Source organism: Nuphar pumila, chromosome 7 (assembly GCF_984573655.1).
Source record: "Nuphar pumila chromosome 7, dmNupPumi1.hap1.1, whole genome shotgun sequence".
Classification (NCBI taxonomy): domain Eukaryota; kingdom Viridiplantae; phylum Streptophyta; class Magnoliopsida; order Nymphaeales; family Nymphaeaceae; genus Nuphar; species Nuphar pumila.
This window is the reverse complement of record NC_143255.1, coordinates 116,662,515-116,680,935: the sequence shown is the minus strand read 5'-3', so window position 1 is coordinate 116,680,935 and position 18,421 is coordinate 116,662,515. Positions and strand designations below refer to the sequence as shown.

The following is an 18,421-nucleotide window of genomic DNA, read 5'->3' as shown; positions in this document are numbered from 1 at the left end:
TATTGTCCAAAAACCACTCAACAAAATGAATTAGTCGAACGAAAGCATAGGCATATTATTGAAACAACTTAAATTTTGCTTATTTCGCAAAACATTCCAAAAAAACTCTGGGCTGAGGTAGCCCTTACATCGGTCTATCTCATAAATAGACTTCCATCAAAAAATTTGAACAAAATTCCCCCTTTTGAAAAATTATACGAGAAGGAACCTGACTATAGCAGGTTAAGGGTGTTTGGATGTAAATGTTTTGTCCTTACGGATAAAAATGATAAGCTTTCCCCAAAGGCCATTCCTTGTTTCTTTCTTGGTTATTCGAAAACCCAAAAGGGTTTTCGGTGTTATGATGTTAAAAATGACAAATTGTATGTTTCCAGAAATGTGAGTTTTTTGGAAAATCATAGTGGTTTTGAAAGTCTTGCATCTCATGATGAGAATGTGGATTATTCCTTTCTATTTGAAATGTTAGCTAAAGATGATGATACAAGTGATGATGAGTCAACTCAGAATAACTCCAGCGATAATGAAACCGAGGAAATTATCACATCTCTGCTCTCTCCTCCTCATCAACATATCGATGAGGGATCATCTAAAGAGCCCATCACCTATGTCCATAGAGATAAAAACACCTTCAGAAGTGCTCTTGAAAGATATGATGACACCAGTAGGATTGTTCCCCCAAGAGAGAAGAACCTGCGTAGGACCGAAAGACATAAGAAAGCTCCCTCTAGATTTATCTCATATGACTCCTTTTCACCGAAATATAGGGCTTGTCTTAGTGTCATTCATTCTTACATAGAACCTAAAAATTTTGAGAAAGCATAAAAATGTTCTGAATGGGTAGAAGCTATGGAGAATGAACTCGATGCTCTGAGAAGAGCCAAGACTTGGGAATTTCAGGATCTTCTTAAGGGTAAGATAACAAAAGGATGTAGATGGGTATTTAAAGTAAAAACTAAGAGCGATGGATCTCTTGAGAGATATAAGGCGTGATTAGTTGCAAAGGGATATAGTCAAGAATATAGGATTAACTATGAAGAAACTTTTGCCCCTATGACCCGAATGGTCACTGTCTGATGTCTTATCATCGTTGTCTCAATCAACAAATGGAACATTTATCAAATGGATGTTAAAAATGCCTTCTTAAATGGTGATCTGAATGAAGAGATATATATATGGATGCTCCACTAGGAATAGAGACTCCCAAAGGGAAAGTGCTTCGCCTTCGCAAAACACTTTATGGTTTAAAGCAAGCCCCCAATGCTTGGTATGATAGGTTTAACTCCGTAATGTTAGAAAATGGTTTTTCATCTTGTTTCACTGACACTGCCTTATTTGTAAGAAAAACCAATGTCGGGATTATCATTCTGCATTTATATGTGGATGATATGCTTATAACTGGAAGTGATTCTAAAAGGGCTAAAAGTATAAAATCAATTTTAAAAGATAGATTTGAAATGTCTAATTTAGGTTTTCTAACTTATTTTTTGGGTATTGAAGTAACATACTCTCATAAAGGGTATTTTTTATCTCAAACTAAACTTGCCTCCTAGATTATTGACAGGTCAGGTATTACGGATGATAAGGTTTGTGAAACTCCTGCTATAGTGAGAGCCAAAATGAAGATTGATAATAGTATTCCTCTCTCTGATCTCACCCTCTACAGACAGCTTATGGGATCATTGACGTATCTGAGTATTACTAGACCAGATATTTCTCATACAGTTCATACTGCAAGTCAATTTCAACATGCACCAACATCGGTTCACATGAGTGCAATTGTGCGGGTCATAAGATACATAAAGAATACACTAAATAAGGGAGTATTCTTATCCTCTTCTTCTGAATTAAAATTAATTGCTTATACTGATTCTAACTAGGGAGGTGACCCAAATAACTGTCACTCCACCACTGGTTTTTATGTATTTTTAAGAGATTCATTGACCTCATGGAGATGCAAGAAGCAGCAAAAAGTGTCTTTATCCTCAACCGAAGTTAAATATCGTGTCATGGCAACTACTACCATGAAAATCGCATGGGGCAATTACTACCATGAAAATCGCATGGATTCATCAGTTGCTAGAAGACATGGGGATCATATTAGAAGGGCCCACCAAACTATGTTGTGATAACAAGAGTGCAATTTATATTGCTAAAAATCATACTTTTCGCGAGTGAACTAAGCACATTGTGTTACTATGTTCGTGAAGCCTATCTGAAAGGAGTCATCGATCTTCCATATGTTACTTCAGAATATCAATTGGCAGACTTCTTCACCAAAGCTTTGTGTGCACCGCGATTCAACTTTCTCCTTGGCAAACTTTTGGTCATCTTGCCGTAAGTTTGAGGGGGGTGTTAAATTATATATCAAATATTGTAATCTTATATATATTTTATATATATAAAAGGTGATACATATACATATACTATATATATGTATATGTATCTACCTAATTATATATATAATATATATTTCTTTATTATTAGCCATAGGGGTAGTTTAGTCATTTCACCATTCTTGCGCCTATTCATTTTACGAATATGCTTGTAATTTTGTTTTTTTATTTTTCTTTTCTTTTTTTTATTTCTTTTTTCATTTGACTAAGTCAACTCACCTTGGGGGCACTCTTATAGACGTTGGGCCCCTCCAACGGTCACAATTTTGACAGTTGGAGGGGCTCCAACGTCTATGAGTTGGACCCCTCCAACGGTCACAATTGTGTATAAATAGGGACATATCCCCCTTTGTAATCTTAAGGCTTTGGGTCAAAGCCCAAGTGTTTTTCAATAAAGCTTTTTATTCTTTTATGCCTTTGTGCATTTGTGAGATTTAGTGAGTTGTGCTTTTGTGCACAAGTGTTCTAAGAGTGATTATTGTGCATGTGCGCACGTGTTTATCATCAAGGATATTAAGGTCTTGATCATAGTATCTTGTTAAAGATACTTTCACAAAACTATATATGGGCCGGCCCCCTTTGTTAGGGGTACCACAACAAAATAGAGAATTAAGACTAAAATACACCTAACTAGCATATATTTACATCAATGTACATAAGAAACAAAAAACAGACAACTAAGACCCTAGAAAAGTCAAACATATGATTTTCACAAGAGCCTTAGTTAGCTTTTGATGTGAAAATTTAAGGACAAAAATTGATGGTGCCACCTTCAAAGTTCCTTATCATATGCAAAGTTCAATAAATGTTTTCTTCAAAAGAATGAAAAAAAAAATCATTTGAACCAACATAACCATTACACTAAATGATGAATATTAAACATAATATTTTTAATGAATTAGCATGCAGACACCAAAACCATGAGATTAAAAAATGAATCTTCAGCAAAGGAACATGAGAAGCAAGTGCTTTAATCAATAAGAAGCATGAATTAAACCAAGAGAAACCTCTTATTAGTAGGGTGCTTTGTAGTGTAATGAAGTATGCGGAATTACAAGGATAAGGTCCAAAGCACCAAACAAGTCCAATAGTGGACAATAACAAAGGCACAAAAGCGCATAAGCGAGAAGTCCACGATGGGACAATACAAAAAGGCTACAAAGGGCAACACCAACAAGTAAAAGAACAGAAATATTATTAATGAGGTGCTTGGAAAGCAGTGAGAGAAATAAGGGGAACACGCCCCTATTTATATACATCACAAGAAAGGGGAGGCCATTGGGAGCTTCCCCCATAAAGTTGTTGAGGAACTCCCAACCAAGGTTGTTAAATGCGATGAGGCAACGCGAGGCGTTGAGCCTGTTATGAAGCGAGGCGTAAGCCTCAAGGCGTTGAAGCGTAAGCTTCATGATCAAAATAATAAAATATATAATATTAGTAAAATAATGCAAATTTTAAATAAGAACTACTAATAAACGACAGTATAAAATAAATACTACTTTCCTATAATTAACGCCAGTTCTTCCTCCTTCTGAGAAGTCCATTTTCTACTTCCAAAAAACAAAAAAAAACAATGAATGGGTCCATTGAAGCTTATAATTGGATTTAATTAGAGCCATAAATTCCAACAAATTGAGGACTAGATACAAAATTTTAGCATTGGCTGACTTTTGATCTGGATTGAGATCCACTCTGCCAATTGTCCAATGAGAACCCAGGTTTAACCCATGCCCGTCGACATCCCTAACTGCCACATCTTTGTTTGGTTGTGGACCCATGGTCCAAGGAGAGGGGATCAAGTGACATGGCACTTAAGCACTCCCTGAATCTCCTCTCTGGGTCCAAGCATGCATGAATAGTGGAATGGGGCCCCATATGCACATGGCTTTGTCAGATTTGCAGCCATGGTGGGTGCAGAAATGTGTTGAAGCAAGGAAAATAACCACCAGGTTCACCCAATAACACCCAACTCAAAGGAGGAGAACAAGTTTGACAATGGCGTCAACGATCATCTCCTGGCAGTCCAAAAGTGCCAATTTGGTCCTATTGTCCTTGACGGTTCCGGCGAGCTTTCCGAATAGACCGTAGACGTTTGAGAGCTCTCGAAAGGCGACCTGCAGCGAGATCTGAAAGAAGTGTTGCGGATCCGCAACAGAGGAGAGACTGGCGATGCAGGAGCTGGGGTACAAGGTGGCAGAGCACACAGCCTTGATCATCTCGTTCTGGCTAAAGACGCTTGTCATTGTCGATGAATCCGAAGAGTCCTTACTCCGGGAGATCAACGTGCTGGCAACGACTACGACGACGATGAGAATCAGAATGATGGAGGATGCGGCGATGATGGCGATCTGTTTCCTGGTTTTCCTCCTGTGTTGCAGCCTCTTCTGTTGCTGGTTCACCCTGTCATAGCCCTTGAACGAGTTGATGCATACGCTTTAGAAGCGAAGCGCGCCTCGATGTGAGGCGTGCGCTTCACCCATGTGAAGTGTGTGCTTCAAGCCTACAAATGCCTCCCTACAGTATCTCGGTTCCTTGAGCTTGTGCTTCGCCTCTGAGGCATACGCTTCATGTACTAAGGCGTTCGCCTCTAACAACACTGCTCCCAACGGTCATATTTCTGACTGTTGGGGCCCCAATGACTCTACAAGTGGGCTCCTAATGGCAAAGAAAAGAAAAAGAAAAAAAGAAAATAAACTAGAAAAAAATAGGAAAAACTAGAATAGAGTTGTTTCTAAAAAACAACTATAATTACATGTGAAAAGACAAAAATGCCCCTAGCAGGCAAACTAATACAAAACAAATTATATATATATTATATATATATATATATGTGTGAATATGTATATATATATATACATAAGTATATATGTACAAACACATATTTTAACACTCCCCCTCAAACTTATGGAAAAATAATTGAAAGTTTGCTAAGGAAAAAATAAATCGAACACGAATAGCTTTTGTGAAGAAATTCGTCAACTGGTACTCCGATGTGACATATGACAACGCAATAGTTTCTCTTAGATATTCATCACGTACATAGTGACAATCCATCTCGATATGTTAAATTCGCTTATGAAAGGTGTGGTTGTTTGCAATGAAAATTGCACTCTTATTGTCGCAGCACATCTTCGAAGGAGTTGAGATGATTATTCTCATGTCACTGAGAAGACTTCGAAGCCACACAAGTTTCATGGTCGTTGTAACCATTGCACGATATTCAACTTCAGTTGAGGATAATGATACTTTATGTTGCTTCTTGCACCTCCATGAAATCATAGTTATCTAAAAAATACACAAAAAACAGTAGTTGAGACTCTATCATTGGGATTTTAACCCCAATCAACATCAGTATAGGCATGTAAATCAAATAAATAAGATGAGGATATAAAAAAAACCTTCGTTATAGTATTCTTACTGTATCTGACAATTTTCAAGACAACACTCATATGTACAGTGGTAGGAGCATGTTGAAACTAGCTAACAAGGTAAATTGCATGAGCTATGTCGAATCAAGTGATGGATAAATAGGTGAGTGACCCAACTAATTGGCGGTAAGGAGTAGGATCTTCAAGTAGTCTCATCTTCCAGACTCAATTTAGCATTAATTACTTTTAGGGTTTTATCTTCTTATCATTTATAATACCAGACTTGAGTAGATAACTTCAATACTTAAAAAGTATCTTAAAAAACTTAAATCAGACATATCAAAATTTTCTTTTAAAATATTTTTAATATCACTAATTCCTTATTTGTCACTTCGAGTGATAACCATAGAACCTATACTTTTAACAAAAAGAGCAATGTCAGTATACATGAATGAAAACTCAGATCAGTCATTACATTATTAAATTTATTATGTCAAGCTTTAAGAGCTTGTTTTAGACCATATAAAGCTTTTATAAGTAGAATTTTACCTTTTTCAATACAAAACCCCGGTGGAGGATCCATGTAAACATCTTCATTTAGTTCACCATTTAGAAAAACATTTTTCACATCTAGTTGGTAGATGGGTCATTTTTTAATAGATGCAACTGCTACGAGGGTCCTAACACTAGTCCTTCTAGCTACCGAAGCAAATGTGTTTTCATAATCAATATCGTATTCTTGAGAGTACCCTTTGGCTACTAACCTAGCTTTCGTTCTAGATACCCATCACTCTTGGTTTTAACCTTAAAAAATCGTCTTCATCCTATAGATTTCTTTTCTATGGGTGATGAAGTTATTTCTCATGTTTTGAATTTTCAAGAGCTTTAGGTTATATATTCATAGTTTCAACCCATCGTGAAAGATTTTTGGCTTCATCATAGTGTGATGATTCATGATAGGAATGTAAAGCTATTAGACATGACCTATATTTTGGTGTTAATGTGTCATAAGATACAAACCTACTTGGTGGGTTAGATATAGGATTGGATCTTTTAAGGGAGGTTTCTTCTAACGATAAATTTTGTGAATATTTTTCTAAAGCATTTAAAGAAATCCTTTGTTGGTATAAGTTTGAATAGGTTTATTAACAATATCATTATTTCTTATAGATGATTCCTCATTCTCATTAATTGAATGCACATTATCATCACCGTTTTCATTGTTATTTAAGGTATTATCCCCGATGTCATTCAAAGAATCATAACAAGAAGTCAACCCTTTTTGTGGCAAGAGATCAAATAGAAAAGTATAATTGATTTCATTGTTTTCCTTGGTTCTCTGAAAACCATTTTCATTTTCCAAAAGGGTTACATCTTTAGAAACATATAGTTTGTTACTCTTAGGATCAAAACATGTATATCCTTTATTGTTCTCTCCATAACCCATGAATACACATTCAATGGATTTTGAAGACAATTTATCTCTTTTATGCAAAAGTATAAACACTTACAACCAAAAATTCACAACCGTTTGAAATCGGGTGTTCTTTTAAATAATTTTTCATAATGAGATGTGTTTTGCAAGGATGATGAAGTCATTCTATTTATCAAATAAGTTGATGTTAGAGTGACCTCGGTCCAAAAACTTTTTGGAATATCTTTAGAAATAAGTAGTGTCCTAGTGGTTTCTAAAATATGTATGTTTTCTTTCGGTTAATCCATTTTGTTGGGAAGTTCTAGGACACGACTTTTGGTGACAAATCTCATTTAGTTCTAGATAATTTTGAAACTCATTTGATAAGTATTCACCACCCGAATCGGATCTAAGAATAGAGATGTTGCTTTGAAATTGATTTTTGACAATTATATAGAATTTTTTAAAGAAAGAAAACACATCGAATTTAAAATTAAGAAAGTGTATCCATATATATCTAGTGAAATAATCAATAAAGGTAACATAATATGAATATCCTCCTTTTGATATGACGAGAAAAGGTTCCCAAACATCCGAATGCACTAATTCAAAAGGTCTCTTGGAGACAAAGGCTCTATTCTATGTCACATAGGTGCGGGTGCGGGTGCGGCACTTTAAAAAAACTTGGGTGCGGAGGTGCAGAGGTGTGGGAGGGTATATATAAAATTATATATATATATATATATATATATATATATATATATAGTTTTTAAGTTTTAACAATTAACAACAGTAACACTAATGAAATAAAAAACAATTATCATAGTATCATCAAAAACAACATGATACTACACAACCATTATGCATACAGACATGGAGATCCACTGTGAAATACACAGCTTGTTTGCACTATTTTTGAATTTTCTTTCTGGGTTTTATGCGTAGACTGCTAACCTCAAATTAAAATTGGTGGTGATTCTTTGAAACACGGGTATCTTTTTCTCTTTCATCAGAGGAAACATAGTTCCATGAACCCTGAAATATAGATGATAAAGACACCATGTTATTGTTACAATCTACCCTATAAACATATAACAACATTGAAGGTTGGGAATGGCGTATTTTCAAATCATGTACGATGGGAGCTTTGTGAGGTTTCATAGGAATTTTGCATATAGTGAATGCACTTTTTACCAATGATTTCTATTAGTATTTTGTTTTATGATTCAGCGGTTGAATTCCTTTTTTATATCTTCTATGGTGATGTTGTTTGTGATATGACTTTTTTGTATGAATTAGGGAAATGGCAAAGGAACAAATTTGTTGGTATTTCCCTTGTTAGGAAGACATTAGCCATGATGGGATTTGGAAAAGTTGGATCTGAGGTAGCCAAGAGATTGAGAGACGAGTGGAAAGAGAGATTGAGAGAGAATGCGTACCTTGGAGATGGAGAGGAGGTGTCGCTAGACGGTGATAGCTCGTAGGTGTCGGGGTCGAGAGCAAGTCGCAGGCTCGCTGCGTCGGGGTCGAGAGGCAGAGGACAGGGCAAAAATGTTTTGCCCTAATCCTCCAAAGCCCATTTCATCGGGCTCTTTTTTTTAAAGTCCAAAATTTGGACATATATGATGCAGGGTGCGTTGACCGCACTCGCGTCGTGTCGCGTCGATGTGGGTGCGGCACCTGGTTGGCCTAATCCCTGTGACATAGGTTCTATCATGAAAGAGAGTAGATTTCATCTTTCCAAAGATACAATCTTCGCAAACTAATTTTTTTTCATTGCAAAAATTTTCCCCAAAAAGAAAAAGATACATCTTTGAGAAGCTTGGGTGTCTTAGTCTTTTAAGCCAAGTTTCAATATCTTTATCTTGGACATAATTATAAAAAGAAATTGGAAGAAGGTTTAGATAGTTCATAAAGTAGAGATCTCCCTTCTTATGGCCTTGCCTAATTTGATTCTCGGACTGGAGATCCTGCATGGAGCAACCCTTAGATGAGAAGAAGATGTCCATGATCGAAAATTTGTGAAACGGAAAGATGGTTTAAACTTAGTTGAGGAACAACCCTTACTTTTGGCACAAAAGAAAAAATAGAGGAATTTAAGGTTCCAATACTTTAAATTTGCAAAGATGTTTCATTGACAATTGAAACATAAGAGGTTTTTGAATTAGTGCATAAATCGGATAAATCATTTTCATGAGGTGTCATATGAAAAGAGGCCCTAGAATCAAAGATCCAAGAAGACATACCTGGAGGAAAAGAAGAGGCTATTGCGACACCCGATGTAGATGGAGATTTAAGTAACATTTGAAGTGTCTCCGATAATTGAGCAAGAGAAAAAGAATTTTTTTCTTTTGATTGGTTCTTCCTTAGTATGGTTTCTTCAACGAAAGCTACTTTGTTCTTTGGGGTGTCATATTACTTGGGACAATTAGGTCGTATATGACATGGTTCATGGCAATGATGACAAATAGCCTTCTTATAGCCACCATTATAACTATTTTGCCTCCCAAAGTGTGGAGGCTTATAGATTTTTACATGATTGTCGGGCTTGGACATGGCTAAAACTTCATCTCCTCCTTTTATCATGCCAAGATGAGTCTCATCTTCGCATATTTCGGCAACGGTATCCTCCAAAGGAAGAGACTTAGATCTATGAAGAAGAGAAGATCTAACTTGTTCATATTTGGGCCTAAGCCTATATAAGAATTGGAAAAAATGTTCTTTTTTCATTTGCTCTCTTCTTAGTTCAACATCTTCACTAGTAACCTACTTAGATTCAAGAAGAAGTAATTTATCCAATAAGGGACTAAAGTGTTAAAATAATCACAGACACTCATGTCCCCTTATTTGATGGTACATATTTTTTTTAGAAGAAAGAATTGTCTTGCAAGATCTTTTTGTGTGCACATACCTTTCATAAAAAACCATGTCTTGTTTGCCTTTCGAAATTTAGCGATGTTGGCATATATTTTAAGCTCAACATTGTTCATAAACCATGCAAGAATTTTCACATGTTTCCTTTTTTAATCTTCTATCTTGGAGGTGAGTTTGAATTGAGGTTTCAAAATAGAGCTCATCACATATCCCCAAAGCTCCTTGCCTTTAAGGTTATTTTCCATGGTGAATGCCGACATCATGTAATTGGTACCATTCAACTTAAAAGAAAGATCAATCTTTTGATCATTCTCCATTGTGGCTTATAAAGAAGAGAGAAGGAATATGGAAAAACACGGAAGAGATCCTCCACTTGAGTTGCCACAAGCACGTCGATCTCTGAATCACGATCTTTCAATTGTCACTCTTCAAGAGACCAAGAGCACAACCTTGCTTTGATATCATGTAATGAAGTATGCGAAATTACAAGGATAAGGTGCAAAAGCACCAAACAAGTCCAATAGTGGACAATAACAAAGGCACAATAGGCACAAAAGTGCATAAGCAAGAAGTCCACAATGGGACAATACAAAAAACCTACAAAGGGCAACACCAAGTAAAAGAATAAAAATATTATTAATGAGGTGCTTGGAAAGCAATGAGAGAAATAGGAGGAACACACTTCTATTTATATACATCATAAGAAAGGGGAGGCCATTGGGAGCTCCCCTCGTACAGTCGTTGGGGAGCTCCCAACGGTCACATTTATGACCGTTTGGGAGCCAACGACTCTAGGAGTGGGGCCCCTAATGGAAAAAAATAGGAAAAACTAGAATATAGTTGTTTCTAAAAATAATTACATGTGAAAAGACAAAAATGCCCCTACTTGGCAAACTAATACAAAACAGATATATATATATATACAAACATATATATATATTGTACATATTTTAACGTGTAGACACCCAAAAATTTTATGAGTTCTTCTCAACCAACATTCACCTTGGCCCTTATGTAAAGTCAATGCCATGACTTGTCAAAATTGAGATGCTTGTTCGCACTCAAGAGAATTAAGGTGTGGACTTTTCGAAAGGAAGGAAATTCTCGAGAGGCGCACAAACCATACAAACATAGTCAAATATACTCAAACATTTTTAAAGGGTATTTTGAAGTTCTATTTGATAAAATAAGTTTCGAGAATATCTTTTTAAAAGGTTAGGTGTTTCAAGTATTTTGGAGTAATAACTCAGGTTTTACCACTTTTTAACTCATAAACTAACATCCTCAAACATTTTTAACTAAGAAGTAGAGGCTTTTCGCTTTCCAACAAGCCAAAAATCACTTCAATCGAATATCAAAGTGAAAAGTTATGGCCAAAACATGTTTTTGGATTTTGAAATAACTTGTTCAAAAATTATGGCTCACTTTGAGGGCATTTTGACAATTCAAACAGTTCAATTTGGTTTTGATCCCAAAAGACTGATTGTAGAGGAGGATGTTAGCTTTTCAATGCACCAAATTGTTCATCAAATGGATTTCTAAAACTCAAGATATAGGTTTTTTCCCGAAACATGTCAGGATAGGTCTAGACAATTTGGGTTTGAGCTAATCCAGATTCATATCCAAATGATTGTCTGCAGATGGCCTATCTATCGACGGTGAATTCGATCCAGGTTTAGATCTAGACTAGGTTGACCCAACCCAGATTCGAATTCATTTGACAGTTGGCAGATGGTCCATCGGTCGATGGTCAACTAGATTTGGACCCGAAGCGAATCCGATCCAGCCCGATTGACCCTCAGCAGATGGCCCATCTGCCGAGGATCAGAATGTCGGTTGATGGCCCATTTGTCGACGGTCTCGGTTATTGAGGCCCGAAAAACACCTACAAAAACCCTCTTTATGCTTTATTTACGGATTATCTCAAGCTTTTTCAAGATTCTCCACTTGAGTGCATGTGCTTGATGGAGAATTGGGAGTGCCTACCTTCTTCCATCCTTTCTTTTGCTTCCAAGAGCGGCCCCTCGAGGTAATTTCCTATTCTTCTCAATAAGATAGATAGCTTTCCTAGGTAACTAGCTTTCTAGTGTAGGCTGTCTAGCTTTCTCGCTTGGTTGGCCACCAAGCCTGGGAATTAAAGAGAGTGCTTGCGTAGGTTAGGGATAGCTTTCTTACTTTAAACTTTCTCCCATTTTCGTGAGAAAATACTAAGTAATTACTCTAGTATAGTGTAGAAATTTACTTTCCTAGCTTATTAGAATAGCTTTTTCCTACGGGAAGTGCCCCTTCTCTGTAAGAAACCCCGGTTAGAGTAGCAATAATCTATCGGATTCTAAGCTCACAATCAGAATGGAGAGACTATACGGACATCACAAGTGGGGCTAGAGCTTCAACAAGCCCGAGTAGGTTCTCTAACCTCTCTCTTTTCCATTTTTAGTTAAATTTTTACTTTTGTATTTGTTAATTGTCATTTTCTCTTTCTTGCCAATTTCTGAGGCTTGGTGGTCTCTCTCTCTCTCTCTCTCTCTCTCTCTCTCTCTCTCTCTCTCTCTCTCTCTCTCTCTCTCTCTCTCTCTCTCTCTCTCTCTCTCTCTCTTTTCACAAGTGTTGCGAAAGCTCTGTCGAAAAGCCAAGAAAAGTGATTCTTTAAGAAAGTCTCAATCTTGATCGGGTCATCCCTCGACACTTGGGGAGGAACGGCTGAATATCGTACCAGTGGGGTTCCCATATTTTCTGAAATGGGAGGCGAGATTTCTAAAGAATAAACTTTTGAAAATCAATAAAAGATTTTGCTTGTGGATTTTCACATCTATATGTTTGTCAAGGTTCTACCTAATACCACAAGTCAAATAAAATGGATAACTTCAGGAAAAAGGCCTAAAGTCTGAATACTAGAAAGCTGGTGCATAACCAACCTGTGAGGACACTTACTCCTACTAAAAGAACACGCAGAAAACCTCCAACAATTTCTGAAAAAAAAATTATGGGGAATAGCACAAGATCAAAATGAGAAAAATACAAAATGAAGAAAACGACCATTATTGCAGTCTCTTTGCAAGAAAGCTCTAGAACACAAATGCCAATGCATAGGTATGTGCACTAAAAGGAAAAATCATATTAGAGTCCCTCAAAATTGTACAGTAACCTGTCTAAGCCAATTAGTTTTCAAACTGTTCTCCACCAAGAAAGAATATCATAAATGTTAAACTTGTCAAGTTCAAGCTAATAATTGCAGCTTTTAATTAGTGCAAACAAGTGCACATAACCATAATATATTTCATATAATCAATACTCTACCAACAACATTATTTATAGCCAGTCCATGATGCAGAAAAAACCAAATAAATTCTAGCACATACATACAATTATTGTTCCAATAAGAAAATTCTTCCAAGACAAACAAATCCATGACTTAAGTAAACAAAGCAGGTTGAGTAGACTTACCCGGTAACTGTTGTACTCCTCCTTCACTTTCAACTGCACATCCTTTCTGATTGCCCGTACATTAATAGGACCAAGAAACATCCTAAGAAATCTACCTACACATGAACCCCAAAATATTATTCTCTATATAGAGACGTTAAGAACACCTACGACCTTGTGATTCCTAATGCCATTCTGGCCTATGTCACATGGACACTCCATTTTAGCTCCCGCTCTGTATCCCCGTATATACAAGCTATATCGGAAACCTCATAAAAGTGGATGTATGTCCATATCCGCACCCATATCCATGTGACATAGATTATAGTCCCTAAACAGTCTTATCTCCTAAACCTTCCTAAAGGGCTCGAAAACTCATATGCCTAGGTGTTTGCTTAATTTGAACTTACAAATATATTCTACATAATTTACTTTTAGTAGAAAAAGATGCTTTAGATGGTGTGCTTTTCATGTCTAGGAAGTGTTTTTAGAGAGAAAAAAAATAACAGTTGATATCACACTAAAACTTGACGATGAAATAGAATTTTATGGCTACATTGATTCAATGTAAAGTACGATTTTTAGCAATTAAATAAAGATCAACACATCTAGAAGTTCAGATTAAACAAAAAATGCCTTAACTGTTCTTTTGAATTGTTTACGATGTTTAGGAGATGAAACTATTTAGGAGCTACACGCTAAGAAATCTACGGAAGAGTCCATACAAGTCTGAGAAGACGGTACCATTGGATTTCACGGGGAGAAACGAAGAAACATCGCCATCGCCCATCACACATTTGGCTTTGTACAATTTTTCCTCTATCTTCACCCCAAAAAAGCCAAAGAAAAGAATAAACACAATCAATAACGTCAAATGGAAGGAAATAGAATTCCATACGATCTAATTACGAGAGAACGGACCTCAGGAAGTTCAATTAGGGATGAAAAAGAAAATCAGCAAACACAAAAGAAGATGAAGAAGTCGATCGTTCGGAGCAACGGGATAAAGAGCAGACCTTATCGGCGGTCTGATGATCGACGGCGCCGGCCTTCGTCGCAGCGTCGATGGAGCGCTTGAGCCGCTGGATTTCGGACTCGAGGGCGAGGGCGCGCTGGCAGAGCGATTGTTCCTCGTTCTTAGTCTGGGAGATGAGGGAGGCGGCCGAGTCCTGCAGCTCCTTCGCCCGCTCCAGCACCAGGGCGGCCTCCTCGAGCAGGCCGCTCTCTCCGGCGGGATCCACCATTCCTCGTCCGGAAAATCCTGGCTTTTCCGGTGGGCGATCGGAGGAAGGAAAAGCGCGATCAGGAACGCAGCGGCAGAGGAGAGCTGAAAGGAGCTTTGCCTCTCGGGTTCTCCTTCTCTGTCGTTCTCCCTCGCTCTAGTTTTGTATATAACCGCTATTCATTTTCGCCGCTTTTATTTCCGCCGGACAATTTTTCTGGCTATTAAAGTGGAGGACAAGTTATTATCCTGTCCTGCGGGTGCGTTCCCGACGTTGTTAACGGGAATGCAACGGAATTTTATCTCCTTGAAATTCGTCTACGGTAACAGGGTTCGTTGGATTTTTGGATAACGATTTACATATAGGCGGCTTGCATTTGGCAATTTACATTTAACAACCTAAGATTTCAAATATTTAAATGCCTCCTTTGCTTTTTTTATTTGAAATTACTTAGTTACCCTTAAGTGTATTTGTAGAGGGTTATAAGTGTCATGGGCTTATTTTCTTCAACAAGTCAAGTCAGTGTGGTGCGATGGTCCTCTCTTACTGTCGCAAGCCTTTCGATCGCTCACTCGCAACTACATTGTCACGGGCATAGAATGTTTCGCAAACCCTCAATGCGTCAAGCAGCCCAGTCTAAATAGCCTAATGGCCAAAGGCCACGTACTAATATTTTTTCATGTACTGAATCATTTCATTGGCCATGCACACCACCCCATGCGCATGTGCCTAGTGAAAGTTGATCAAACGCATTTCCAAATGCATATTCTATGTAGTCCATGTCACTTAGTGCATATTCCTCTCATACCAACTATCACTTTCAAAAAAAGGCACAAACTTTGTCTTAGCCTTGCATGCCATAGAGTTTATTGCAACTTCACGCGCATGCTAAATCAAACCTCACCACTGAAGGATCAAGACTTTACAACCTCAGTCTGAAGACAAGTTGATGATTGAATACTATAGCGAAGAGCACCACCCAGACTCATTCGTCGGTGCCTAGGCATTCACTCGCCTAGCCCTGGGTCATCATACTCAGTTGAAATCACCTAATGTGATTCCTGAGGGAATTAGCCCTAACCCACACGTACCTCCGTATGTCCAACCATTATGCATTGGACATCTTGCAAGCTAAGAGGTCTTTAACCAAATCTTTAAAGGCAACATCTTCTGATCCGTTGGCACTGCTTAACCAAACAACGCTCCACTTCTGTGCTGCCACACAGCGATGCACTAACGACGATATTATTGCCTATCACATGCCATACTACTAGCGCATGTCACCGATCAAGCTAATGCATACTGCGTGTTTCCACACTCGATGCATTTTCCACTCAGTAGAGCTCTGCGTTGCACATGCCCCATTTCGAAGGATCGACTCAGGACATTCTCCCACACCTAAACCATTGTTCGTCCTCAACAATACCGGAGCAAGTAGAACACACTCTAACTTGATATGTTAGTTTTTATTTACACTTATCTTTGGTTTTCTTGTTTTATTCACCCTACTCAACTTGTTTTGGTTTCCATCCACCATAGACGTAATCTTTAACATGCCAAATCTCATACCTTAACGCACCTCCGATCACTTAGACAACGGTCTTTCGCTCAATCAACATCGAGCATTTTTTGCTCGTGGGACCCTAGTGCAGTCTCATACACAAACAGGTTATCATCACCCGCACGATAAACTTGTCATCTCTATGCTCATGGCTGGGGTGACTTTCAACCCCAACAAGAACAATTCTAATCCCTTCGTGGTCCTCGTAGAGAAAGACGACCATCAACGCGTGTCGTAGGGATATCAACTCCCTTGAGCACCAACTTGCAGTTTTTCAACGGTCCAAACTAGTCCTCAAGTGGGAGATGTCTTCTTATGTATCACCCCAATGCGGTCCTTCAAACTGTCTTCCTGGTCACTCATCCTCACATGGGTACCTTATCCCAACGTTGAAACTTTCCTCCCGAAACTAGCACATTGTAACTCTCATCAAGAGCCAGCAAAACATTTTTGCAGAAACCGATGAACTACGAATAATAACTTTTTCTACACACACAATCCATAGAGAAACTGTCAACTCAAGGGACCAAAATAATGAGCATCCTGCTCAATATGAGCACTCTGCTAACCTACAATCTTGAAAGAGAATATAGAAGTTTAGTTGAGTCTCCTAAACTCAAATGTGCAAATCCATTCAACTGAATCCAACGTGCATTCTATGTATACACAAGGCAAATGCCATGCTCCACCTGCGAGCCTAACACACAACTAGTAAAAATCTTTGGCTTATTTATATTCTTTTAGCCAACTGAATAACAACCTTACAATTCTGCTTAACATGGTCAAGATGTCTCATATCATACTGCAACCATCTTGCTTATGTGCTTGGTCAGCAATACTTCAGTTACGCAAGTTGTGTATCCAAGATAAATCATCATTGTCTTCTTCAGTGTCGCACACAATGAACAACAAGGTCGTGAATCTTTCTGCTCTGATGCCAATTTATCACAGACCTACTATTGTCAGAGTTTCAGGGTGTGATGTGTGATGCCCCCATAACTGCCAATGCGTCTACTATCGACACGCAAGGTTGACCACAAGATAGAGTTAACCTCTGGAGCAAAGCCTCCTACTATGGTCATTTATCGCATGGGGCCAGCTGAATTGAAGGAGTTGTGTAGGTAGCTAGATGAGATGTTGGAAGTAGGCATCATTCATCCTTTGAAAGCATTCTTTGGTGCCCCAGTACTTTTTTAGGTGAAACATGACGGCTCCAAACAGTTATGTGTGGATTATCGTGTGTTGAACAAGGTCACAATGAAGAACAAGTATTTGTTACCACTAATAGCGAACTTGTTCGACCAGCTAGGCAGTGTCTGTGTCTTTTCAAAGCTATATTTGTCATCGAGTTACTAGCAAATGAGGATTGCTGATGGTGATGAGCCTAAGATGACTTGTGTCACTCGTTATGGTGCCTATGATTTTCTAGTGATGCCATTCAGCTTGACGAATGTTTCAGCCACATTCATGATGTTGATGAACAAGATCTTCTACCCTTACTTAGACAAGTTTGTGGTAGTCTATCTTGATGACATCGTGATTTATAACAACAACATGGAGGACTATGTCAAGTACTTGCAAATAGTGTTTTAGGTGCTGAAGGAGAATGATCTTTGTATCAAGCGAGAGAATGGTTTCTTCGGTCAGAAAAAGATCAGTTTTCTTGACCACATCGTGGGGCGTGGTTTGTTGTGCATGGATGAACAAAAGATAAGAGTCATTCAGGTAGAGATTTTGCCGACCAAAGTGTCAGAGTTGTGGTCATTCCTTGGCTTAGCAAATTGTTATTGATAGATCATCGAAGGCTACTCACTCATTGTTGCGTCCCTTATGGATTTATTGAAGAAGAATCGGGTATGGCTCTTGACATGAGCCTGCCAAGAAGCCTTTGATCGCTTGAAGAAGGCCTTGGTGAGGGAACTAGTGTTGCGATTGTCAAACCACTCCAGACCCTTCAAAGTGCACACAGATGCCTTCGACTTCGCCATCGATGAAGTTATCATGCAGGAGGGTCATCTGATTGACTATGAGAGACGGAAGCTGAAAGATGCGAAGAGCCGCTACACAATACACGAGCGTGAGATAACGACTATCGTGCATTGCTCCAGAACATAGAGGCATTATCTTTTGGGTGCCCAATTCATCATCAAGACAAACAATGTCGC

The 18,421-nt window shown here is 38.1% G+C and overlaps 1 protein-coding gene across 2 annotated transcripts in view; it reads right to left on the bottom strand.

Annotated features, from left to right (window-relative positions):
- The window catches only part of LOC149833090 (uncharacterized), a 39,439-nt gene extending 24,599 nt beyond the window's left edge, over positions 1-14,840 (bottom strand). For both annotated transcript variants that reach the window (XM_090012713.1, XM_090012712.1), the window contains exons 1-3: positions 14,489-14,840; positions 14,217-14,295; positions 13,494-13,588 (exon numbers count right to left, since the gene is read on the bottom strand). In XM_090012713.1, the coding sequence (XP_089868839.1) occupies positions 13,494-13,588; positions 14,217-14,295; positions 14,489-14,716 (402 nt within the window). In that variant the 5' untranslated portion in view covers positions 14,717-14,840. The remainder of the gene's footprint in view (positions 1-13,493; positions 13,589-14,216; positions 14,296-14,488) is intronic.
- Between the last annotated feature and the right edge of the window lie 3,581 nt (positions 14,841-18,421).